The sequence below is a fragment of the Cnephaeus nilssonii genome, assembly GCF_951640355.1.
Source record: "Cnephaeus nilssonii genome assembly, chromosome: 13".
Lineage (NCBI taxonomy): Eukaryota > Metazoa > Chordata > Mammalia > Chiroptera > Vespertilionidae > Cnephaeus > Cnephaeus nilssonii.
Window position 1 is genome coordinate 25,212,156 of NC_137084.1, and position 12,147 is coordinate 25,224,302.

A 12,147-nucleotide genomic window follows, 5' to 3' on the forward strand; every position below is an offset into this window, starting at 1 on the left:
TACATATATACAATGCATGTGACATAAAAGTGTTGTAAATATATGTATATATACAGTCACATTTGATTTCTGAAATAATAAAGTTATTTTTGGTAGCTATTGTTATTTCCATTTTATAAATAAAGGAAATGAGACTGGTTACCAAATTATATGTACTTTTTTTTTTACTACACTGGGAAGCTAAGTGGAAGCTTTAATATTGATAAAACATTTTCCAAACTATGACAAAGACAGTGTGCAAATTTACATTTCTAAAGAACAAAATTGGTTTGGTAGTTATTTGAAACAAGATTCATAAGTCAAATCTGTTTAATCTATAAGCAAACCAGGCACATGCACAACAGATTTTTATAACATTTTTCATCTTCTGCCATCTTTTCCCTGCCCCGACATGTTCTGTCCATGACTCATGCAGACTCAAGAAAAGAAAACATCCTATATAATAAAAGCTTAATATGCTAAGTGTCCAGTCATCTGGTCAGCCATTCAACCAATCGAAGCATAATATGCTAATGATATACTAAGGCTGCTCAACTGCTGGCTATGACGTGGACTGACCACCAGGGGGAAGACGCTCTGGTAGCTTGTTGCTGGAGTTTGGCCGATCAGGACTGAATGAGATGGGCTGGACATGCCCTGGAGCCCTCCCATGGTCCCTCCCTGGCTGGCCAACCTCCCACGTCCCTCCCTGGCCCCGATCGTGCACCAGTGGGGTCCTTCAGCCTGGCCTGTGCCTTCTTGCAATCCGGGCAGAGGGACCGCCCCCACCCCCCACCCCCCGCCCCCGCCAAGTGCACAAATTTCGTGCACTGGGCATCTAGTGTTTTATAATAGTCCAAGTAAATATAGTTGGGAAAATACATTTTCCACAGACAGTAGGGTATTATGTGTTTGTGGATATATGTGTTTCTATGTAAATATTACTATGTAACCCTGTAATTCTACAAATTATTTTTTAAATTTCAATAACCCTGCTTGTTGTCATGCAAAATTAAAAGGTAGATATTCACTTCCCCCTGCCTGTTCTTTCAATAGAACTATTGTGATTATTCATCTTAGTCATGATTCAAACCTACTTTGTCCTAAGATCTAAAGTGTTATGTTGAGATTGAAAGATTATATGGAGTACAATAATCTCATTCTATCTCTTCTGTAGGTGCTTTGTTTTTTTATTATCTAAAGTATACACACAAGTAAATTTTAGGACAAGATTAGCTTGAATTCATGAGCACCTGATCGCAAAATATTATTTTCCCAACCTATTTATCAAATCAAATGATTATAGAAGAATCTCCAAAAAATGTAAGATTTGTCAATCAATAAATACTGCCTAAGTGGTATTGTGCCTCTAGCACTGATTTGAGTGCCCTTCCTGGGTTTGGGAGAAAATTTTATTTAAATATCTGCCATACAGAGTATTTGCCTGGTGCCAAGCAGTGCTTTATGTATACTATAATTTGCTACTCCTAATAACAAGTTCATCAAATAGGTCTAATGATCCAATTTTACGGAAGAGAAAACCAAGGTTTCGAATATCAGGTTCCTTGCCTGAGATAACACTACTAAGTAAGTAACAAAGTCAGGATTTGCAAAATGGCTCTCTTGTCCCATCTGTGCTATCTATGCCTTGTCACATAAACGATTTCAGATTTTTGTTTTAATTCTTAGCACATAGAACCTGTCTGTAGGCCTGGGATGGTGATGTCTGAAGCTGATGCCCCAAGGGAGCACAAAAATGTTTGGAAGAATGTTATAAATCACAAAAGACGCACATCCACTTCTGGAAATATTACTCTTGTGAAGCTCTCTGGGGCACTTTGGAACCTGCATCATCCAAGGCCCAGATGCTAGCTGGCTGGCACCAGCATGAGGATGACTCACAAAATCTGGCCATGCAGAGTGACTGGCGAACTCTGAAACCACCACAAAGTGCAGGAAGAGCCATAATGTGAACACATCCAACTGTATGGTGCATGGCAGCAATCATTTTGACAGGAGAGAGAGAGAGAGAGAGAGAGAGAGAGAGAGAGAGAGAGAGAGAGAGAGAGAGAGATATGAAATGAATATGTTTTTGGGGAAAGAGAAAATAAGGAGGGTCAGTATTAACTGTCTGGCCACAACATTTATATATAGAGAGAATACTCTTTCATGGGACTTTAATGCCAGTGGCCAGAGAAAAATGACACACACACATGGTGTGCAATTGGTCAGGAGATGAACATTATGATAGAAAGATAATGGTTTTCTGGATAGAGAGTGGTGATGGGAACAGAGTATTATCTTAGAGGTTGGAAGCCTCTCCAAGAGGGTGGCATTTGAGCAGAGAGCTGCATGAAATGAGGGAGCCAAGCAAAGATCAGTACCAAGTTCCTTGGAGACCCAGGAACAGCAGGTGCAAATACCCTGAGACAGAAATGCACTTGGTGTGTTTAGTGAAGGGCATGGAAGTTAGAGGACAGCAGTGGAGGCAGTAAAGAAGCAAAGTAGGAAGAGATGAGTCAGAGGATCCTCAGAGGGAAGCAGTATTTCAGGGCCTGGGAGGCCATGGTAAGGATTTTCATTTTGAGCTTCCCACTAATGCTTTGTTTTGAGGTGTTATGCACAAATCAGTTGGGAAAAATAAGAAGGGCAAAGGCAGGAAAAGGACAAGGTTGTCGTGAAGGGGCATATTAAGGAGTTCTACACTTGTTTTATTCTTTTCTTTCTTTTTTCCTTTCTTTCCTTCCTTCCTTCCTTCCTTCCTTCCTTCCTTCCTTCCTTCCTTCCTTCCTTCCTTCCTTCCTTCCTTCCTTCCTTTTTTTTCCCACTGTTCAATGCCTGTTTACTATTTATTTTATTTTCAAATCTTTATTATTGAAAGTATTACATATGCCCCCCCCTTTTCCCCACTGACCCCTTCTAGCCTACCCTCACCCCTCATCCCAGGCCTTCACCACACTATCGTCTGTGTCCATGGTTTATGCATAGATGCATACAAGTTCTTTCGTTGATCTCTTCCCACCCACCCACTACACTTGTTTTAATATTCTTTGTTTCTGAGTTGGAGTCTCACCATCTAACCTTCACTGTAAAAATAAGCTCCAAATAAGCTTTCACAGAATCAAAAGGAGATTGCTTTTCCTGAGTTATGCACCTTTTTGAATTTCTAGAAACTATGGACATAGACATGAACAAATTAAACAAATACACTTTTTATAGAGCCAGCCATTTCATTAAAGGAGTCAGTTGGCATCACCTTCTTTCTAGATTAAGATGTGTGGCCCAACTCTTTGATCCACCCTATTCCCTAATAACCTGCATTGTAATTGGTCACCAGTGGTAACCAGGTGTTAAGGAAAATTAGGTACATTTTGAGATCTTCAGTGATTAGGCCCATGAAAGAAACAGGAATGTATGCTCTGGATTCTAGGGATGGAAAGATATCAATAATGTGGGAGAGTCTAGAACTAGCACAGACTACTTACATTAGCCAAATATATTTAGGGCTTTTTGTTGTTGCTGTTACAGTGCACATGTTACATGTTACATGCATTCTAAAGGAGCTTATTCTTTTATTGACCATGTTGAAATGGCTTGGTTGGCTCAATCCCAGATATTTTAAACTACAAGAGTACTTATACTGTGACTACACATTAATCATGAGACCAGACAGCTGTAACCTATTCTTAAGTTAATTAGGGTATAATTGACAAGCAACAAGAATATACATTTTGGAATAATTGCACATTTTAATTTTTCATTAAAACCTTCTTGGAAATATTTCCTGATATGATGGTAACATTTATGTAACAGTAATCTTGCTACCTTTAAACAACACAGCATTTTCATGGGTGGTAAAATAAAGAAGAAAAAAGATGGGATTAATAAAGAGCAACTCATGGTTTCAAATTCTGCCTTTGTGGGATTTTAGCTATATGCCTAGTAAAGGGATGTTAAAAATAGGGAGTTTTGATTATTGTTAAATTATTCCCAATTATCTTTGGAAATGTGTCTGACCTTGGCTATGTATCTAAATTACTTAGATCCCTTGAATCATTGATTTCCTAATGCTATTTTAGGGTCGGAATGAATCAGAATCACTTGTATTTTTTAAAATATAGATTGCCTAGCTCCACAAAGGAGATCCTGAATGGAACTTGGGATCTGTCATTTTGCAAGTGACTCAGCTGATTTCAAGCGTAGTAAGAGCAGAAAACATTCCTTTAGTTACTCTCCTGATCTTTAAGATGGACTTGTAATCAAATTTTGATTATTTTAGCCTCTATTTTTACCCCAAATACTTACTTAGGGATACTATCATGTATCTTTCTTAAATCTTAAGATAAGGTATATTCTTTGCTTATTAGTTTGAATAAAAATAACGAGTGCTGCAAACTTGGAAGACACTGAAAACATAATTTCAATAAGAAATAATTTTGAACACATGAAATATTCAAGATGCTAGGATTTCTGGAGAATAAAATAATTAAAATTTATTCAAAAATGTATTTTAAATATAAATTGCCTAGGCAGTAGGCAGGGATCTGGAGATACAAAAATGAGGAAGCTACTAAGAAGCTTACACCCTGACAGAGGCAGAGAGGCATGCCTGTAACAGAAGAGTATTCACAAGAGGGATTGTTTCCTTCCACCAGGAGAATCTGATAAGGAGGGAGAATAGGCATGTCCACCCACCTTGTGAGGAGAATGTACACAAAGAGAGATTATGCAGTTCTACATATGAGATTGAAAGAAAACTTTATTGAGGAAGTGATCCTTAACTAGAATTTTCAAGGATGAAGAGGTATTCTTCAAGGAGTCCAAAGAAAACACACACACAAAACAGCAGATAGAGGAAACACTGTGAACTAAGAGACAGGGTTGTAAAATAGCAGAATGCCAGGGAGCAAGCAGCGTAGTTTTGTAGCTGTAGTGCAGCCCATGAAAGGGAGGGAGAGACACTCCTTTGGACAAGAAGATAAAGGAGGGATGGCTTTAAATAATGAAGGGACTCGTGTGCCATGAAAATGAATTTAGAATTTATATCAGAGGCAACGGCAATCTGTGAAACAGTTTCGAGTACAAAATAAAATGATCAAATGCAGTTTAGAAAGAGCCTTCCAACAATAAAGTGCTAGGGAGAAAGAAAGAGTTGAAAATAGAGACAGGAAGGCTAATCAGTTACAAGGCTGCTGCATCAGTCCAAGCTAGAATGTCCCAAGTAGTAGTGAGGATGGTGAGCAGGGAATAGATAAGAGAGATGCTACAGAAGCAAAATTTACAACAGTCACTGATATGATGAAGGAGACAAAAGAAATGCATGAAGAATGACACAAGGTTTCTGCCTGTGACCATTAAACATTGAAAGTTCCTTATTTAAAAATAATTGTTTGGTTGATTTAATCTATTTTGGCAAGCCTACATGCCATAATTTCATGAATTATAGCTGAAAAGCATATTAGATTAATAACATATTTTTACTGAGGCCAAGTCCCTCATTTGAGGAATATGGAAGCACAGGGATCACAAAGTCGAGCTATTAAAAAACAAAAAGCTGTATATTTAGTGTTGATTCAAAAATAACAAGTAGCATTTGGTTTTCTAGGTGAATCTTTTTGGTGGTATAATTTTTTAAAGAGTCTGGCATTTTGATATTAATTATTTTAATTTACACATATTTAAGCCCTGAAATTAATCCTGGGTACTCAGTGAGTCAGAAGGGCTGTTTAGTAATCTGTGAAGTATCTTAACATCCTGAGTAGGGAGGGAATGCATGAATTCAGAAGAGCATTATTGTTTTACACTGATGAAATCTGAGGAATATAACATTCTTTTCACATTTGTTGAGTGGGCATTGAGTTCACTTCTTTTATGCTAAATCCATTTTTAAATCTTATGAGTTAATTTAAGAGCAAAGAAGTATTTATGGTCTATTCCACTTTCAATCATCTTTCAAACTTTGTGCTGAAATGCCTTAACAAACAAACATTTAGAAAGAAAGGAAGGAAGGAAGGAAGGAAGGAAGGAAGGAAGGAAGGAAGGAAGGAAGGAAGGAAGGAAAGGAGGGAGGGAGGGAGGGAGGGAAGGAAGGAAGGAAGGAAGGAAGGAAGGAAGGAAGGAAGGAAGGAAGGAAGGAAGGAAGGAAGGAAGAAAGGAAGGAAGGAAGAAAAAGAGAAAAAAGACACATGACAACAGTATGGTGATGGCCAGAGGAAGGGGGATGGGAGAGGTGGAAAAAGGTAAAGGGGGGTGGATAAATGGTGATGGAAGGAGACTTGACTTGGGGTGGTAAACATATAATACAATATAAAGGTGGTATAGTGTAGAAGTGTATACCTGAAACCTATATACTTTTATTAACTAATGTCACCCCCATAAATTCAATTAAAAAAAGGAAAGTCAGTCCTGTCTTCTCCCAGCAACTCTGGATGATTGTTACAGCACTAGGCAGTTACTCCTATCTTTAATTAAATAGAACTTTGAGGATCTGAAAAGATTGTTTTTACTACAAAAATAGTACTATCTTTACCTCCCTATTGAGGTCTTATTTCCATAAGTAGAGATACACTCCATTCAGTTCAGTCTTTGTTATTTGAGAAATGCATTAGTTTAGAAGAAAGAATATATTAAGCCTCATCATACATAGAAGCTTAGTGAGAACAAGCTGCATGTGAACCTTCTGCCAGAGACGACTACATGTATGAGGGTAAAGTGAGATTCTAGGGAAGGGGGTAACTGAGGCTAGGGATTGGAGGTGGAGCGGGGTCAGAGTTTAAGGGATTGATGATTAAGAAGCAAGTGGAATAATATAAAATAAGAGTCTGGAATACAATGGAAACCTCAGCCAAATTTCAATTTTTGCAATAGGAATGTCTTTGGTATGGAAAATGTTTAAGGATAAAAGTTTCTATTTGTTTTCAAATTCAGATCTGATCATGACAGTTTAACTGAATAGAAGTTGGATGGGACCTAAGGCTTGAACCCTGGATCTGCAGGTTCTGTTCCCAAAGCTGTCATGCTTGCTTTCCCAAGCAAAAGTTAATTAACCACATTTGGCTTCTTTGTCTTGTCTGTGAAATATTTTCCTTCTTCCAAAATATTAGGCCAGTTCATTAATTCACTCAAGATGTTTTTAAAGATCAGTAGGTCTTTGGAACAAATTGTCAAACACAGGAACACAGGGTTCTCTTTTGAAGATGGGGAATAAATAGACATGAAACCATTAACATTGATTATCTTCAATGGGTACAATTAGTTTATCGTAGGAAGGGAGGTGAGTGGCATTTTGGATCAAGTCAAGTGACTTTCCTTAATATTTTTAATGTTTTTGTACTATTAATAACAATATATCTGTAATCCAAAGTTAAGAAAAGATAAAAATTATAGACTTTAAAAAGGAAGAAGTAGAAGACTAAAAATTAGCATAATAGTTATGATTCATATATGAACTAATTACAATTTCAAATTTTCTTATATTTAGATATTTATTTGATAAAGAGACATAATACAACTTTTTTGTGCTCTTTTCACAGATCACTCTGAGTGCTTAAAGCTTCATGAATCAGTAATAGATAACATTTAAAGAAATAAGAGTGAGAACTCATATATAAATGCAGAGGTGGTCTGAAGAATTTAAAAAGACCAAAGGAAAAATTATTAGCATTTCTATCTCATGGACTTAAGGGACATAACTAACTTTAAAATAAGAAAAATGGGGAAATAAAGAAAACATTGGTATTTTGAAAGAAAGGAAATAGGAATATAGACTTAAAAATAAGAATAAATTTTTAAAATAAGGGCAACAAATAGAAAGTTAACATTTCTTGATCTATTTTTCTAATATATTCTATAAATATATTCCATAAATATAAGTTTCATAGACACTTCTTGCAATTTCAAGACAAACAGCATGTGCTTCTGTGCCTCTTTACATCTGTAGGTTGAATTTATACAAATGATGATCCACTTTCTGCAAGTATCCTCTCTTATTCCCTTTGAGTCTCTGATCCATTATCACAACCCCTGCAGTCCCTCCTCTCCCCAATTTCAGATGCAATTGATGGCTTTCTTCTTATCTTACTTAGGGCTTTTTGTGCTTCAACTGTGAGGCAATCTTCATTGTGCCTTGGTTCCTATTTTTCCACTAGTCAATAAGATAATGGGTAGCAGCACTATGACCATTCATTTTTTAATTTATTTACTAGCGTTCCCGTTGCAGGAAAAATCCTGCAATAGGGTTTCCTGCTGCACTCTACCCGCCCTGCCTACTCTCCTCCCTTCTCCCCCGCCCCGCCTTCTCGGCCAGCCCGCCCGCTCTCCTTCCTTCTCCCCCAGCCCCGCCTCAGCTCTTCCCTTCTCCTCCCCCACAGCTTGCTTGCTTCTCCGCAGCTTTGCTCCCTTCGGCAGCTCTTGGCTTCTTTCTACGCTGTCTTGATATGCAAATCAGCCGCCATCTTGGTTGGAGTAATTTGCATACTCATCCAGATTGGTTGGTGGGCGTGGTTTAGCTGGTGGGCGTGGCTTGGTTGTAGCGAAGGTGCAGTCAATTTGCATATTTGTCTATTATTAGGTAGGATTTTTTATTTTTTTTCATTTTTTTATTAAGGTATTTTATGTGTACATATCTTACCATTCCCCCCCCACCCCACTCCCATACATGCCATCACCCCCCAGATTTTGTGTCCATTGGTTATGCTTATATGCTTGCATACAGGTCCTTCGGTCAATCAACTTACTAAGGATAATAAATGGATTCAGGTTAAGATCAGGCTGGCTGACAGTGTTGCCTAGAAATAAACACATCAGCCACTTAGCTTCCTTTTCCTCAGATAATGGCGCTCTAACTACAATCAGATCTGTCTACTGGAAAACTCTCATAATATACTGATGTTGTTAGAAATGAGATCTTTCACCATCTACCGTAAGAGTATTATCATAAGTATAAGAATCTAAAATGTCTATGCAATGAATGGTCCTCCTTCAATGAGGTAACTTTGAGCAATGCACAACTAGAGAGTTAGAAACATCTATGAAAGAGAAACATTGATCACCTGCCTCCTGCACACCCCCTACTGGGGATGTGCCCGCCACCAAGGTACATGCCCTTGACTGGAATTGAACCTGGGACCCTTCAGTCTGCAGGACAATGCTCTATATACTGAGCCAAACCAGTTAGACCTTCTCTGATTATTTTTAAGTTAAATAGCAAATGGTCCTAAGCCTCTCCAGGCTAAATAAACATGTAATATCAGTGTCAATCCATATTTGGCACTAAATGCTTATTACTGGTATGTAATATCAACATCATTATTGTAGTACTGCTAACCTATTTACACAAATTTACACAATATACTAGCATTGACACTTAATATATATATGATTTGGAGCAAGTCTTTAAGCTTCCCAAATCTCAGTTTCCTCCTTTACCTAATGGAGAGAATATTGGCCTTATGGTGGTGTTGGATGAATTAAAGATATACTAAATGTGCCAATCAGTATCTCCTGTCTTCAGACACAGAGAAAATAGAATGCCATCCATAAACCTTGCTAAAGTGGTAGGCCTAGGCCTAATGTTACCCTCTCAGCTATAGACACTGGTTCACACCTCAAACAGTGTATATAATCCTATACAATAAAAACCTAATATGCTAAGTGTCTGGTCAACCATTCAACCAATCAAAGCATAATATGCTAATGATGTGCTAAGGCCACTCAACTGCTCAATATGACATGCACTGACCACCAGGAGGAAGATGCTCTGACCAGCAGGTGAGCTTGCTGCTGGGGTCCGACCGATTGGGACTGAGCAAAATGGGCTGAACATGCCCTGGAGCCCTCTCGCCCTCCCTGGCTGGCCAACCTCCTGTGTTCCTGCCCGGCTCCAATCATGCACCAGTGGGGTCCCTCGGTCTGGCCTGCATCCTCTTGCAATTGGGACCCCTCAAGGGATGTTGGAGAGCCGATTTCAGCCTGATCCCACAGGCCAGGCCAAGGGACCCCACTGGTGCATGAATTCGTGCACGGGGTCTCTAGTGTTAAACAAATCAGGTGCTGTCTTTGAGAAAGCAGCACATTGAAATAACTGGATGATCCATGTTAAATAAATTACAGAAAGCTGATCATTATGGTCATGTAGTTAGAGCCAAAGAAGAAAGCATGGTGATGCCACAGCACACTGGACTATGAGAGAAAGACAGGGCATGGCTAGGCAAAGACAGTTATCTTCCTGATAGAGCAGAGTAGACATGCAAATAGAAGCATTGACAATAGGGAAGAGAGAGAGGAGAGAAGTAAAAGGAGAGGGGAGAGGGGAGAGGTCAGAGGGGAGAGGGGAGAGAAGGGAGAGAGGAGAGAAAGGAGAGCGGAGAGAGAGGAGAGAGGAGACGGGAGACAGGAGAAAGAAAAATAAAGAAAAATGCTAGTCCCTGATAAAGAAAAATGGAGTAACCCTTCACTTTCAAGATGTTCCTTTACTTTTCCAATAAATTCTCCTCTGAGTTTGAATCTGTTGGAATGATTTTCTAATTTAAAAAATTCCTTACTTGAGTGAAAGGAAGATAGTATCTTTCTAGCACACACTAAACATTTAGCAATGATCACCAATCAAACTATAAACTCAAGGGAAAGGAATTTTGATATTACAACTTTTATTTATTTTAATTTAAAGGAATCTATCATCTGAACCATATGGATAAAATATTTTCTACTAAACTGAACTGTCTTTGCCATAGATGTGGCTTGCTCTTATTTTGGCTTCCTGTAAATACAATCTAAGTATAAAGGAAACATAGACCTCTATCCTTTTGCACATATTGAAAAATTGTAAACACTTACAAGATTCAGGACCATGATGATTACAAAATTGATACAGACAGCAGCAGCAGATGTTGCAAACTGCCAGTGTTGTTTGATGAAATTCCATTTGAATGATGCAAACTGTTCCATGACAACCAGGCGATACACCACAACTGCAAACACTGCAGTGATCACCAAAGAAATCTACAACATGGAAGACCGGAAGAGACAACCAAATTTTGCATCATTAACAAAACAAAAACAAAAGCAAAATTATAGATCCAATACACTGCCCCCAGAGCTAAAGAAATTTATTTTTCTAAAAATGTATATATAAATTTAATTTTTCTTTTAAGGAACTAAGTTACTTGAGCGTCAAAATAAGTAGCATAAGATTTAAGTTGTTGTAGCGTAATACAATTACCACACTAAAATGCAAACTTTGTTTAAATTTTCACTATTAAATGAAATACTTCATTTTAAAACAAGATGACTAATTTATCAGGGCAACTCATATAATTTCCATTTTACCTTAGATGATCTCTGTTTTCCCCATAGAGTGTTTTACTTAACACGTTAAGCGCCCAGTCAGTCACCGGTGACTGACACTATACTTTCCGTCCGGAAGACAAAACAGGCTGGGCGGTTAACGTGTTAAGGATATGCACGAACTCCCTCTGTGACCTGCTGTGATTTTTATTTTGTTTAATAGTGTGTATTGCCAAAGTATTGAACAGGATGCAGTTTCTTGAAGCATCTGGGTCACAAAATGAGTTGGCATCCTAGAACTTCCTTCTAACCCTGGGATCCCACAACATTCTGATGTTAATGGTTATACTTTACCATGAAGAATATTCCTGATATAGAAACAAGAAGACGACTGACTTTGTCTGAAGAAGGCTGATGTGGCTCAGGTTTTCCACTAATGGGATTCACTCTCTCCATCTTGTAATACTTTGCTTCAAACTGGGGACGAAGTGTTTCCTATGAGAGAAACTTACAGTTACCTAAATATCAAAGTAAAAAAACGTTGAAAACTCTGAGTTGATACAACATTCCTGCATTTTGGCCTACTTTTATAACAAGTCTGGGCAAAGAAGCATATTTTGAAAAATAAGATGCAAATTACTTTCCAAATAACCCTAAATTATATCTTAATTAGCCCAATTTTTCCAGTAATATACTTTAAGAAAATATCAAAGAAATGCTTTGAAAAAATTACATGATCTCATCATTGATCTTTTTTCTTCTTCATAAAATAAGAAATCTTGTTAGTCATAGAGCATCAAGGGAAAGTCTAATTCTGTTTAGCTGTTTCCACTTTAGATGTTAAGAGCAGTGAACACTTGTCTGCAATATTTGTATCCCAGTTTC

The 12,147-nt window shown here is 38.0% G+C and overlaps 1 protein-coding gene across 3 annotated transcripts in view; it reads right to left on the reverse strand.

Moving 5' to 3' along the window:
• ANO3 (anoctamin 3) overlaps positions 1 to 12,147 on the reverse strand; it is a gene marked incomplete at its 5' end in the record, with an annotated part of 271,320 nt that overhangs the window by 25,951 nt on the left and 233,222 nt on the right. For all 3 annotated transcript variants that reach the window (XM_079789410.1, XM_079789411.1, XM_079789412.1), the window contains 2 exons: positions 10,813 to 10,977; positions 11,617 to 11,757. In XM_079789410.1, the coding sequence (XP_079645536.1) occupies positions 10,813 to 10,977; positions 11,617 to 11,757 (306 nt within the window). The remainder of the gene's footprint in view (positions 1 to 10,812; positions 10,978 to 11,616; positions 11,758 to 12,147) is intronic.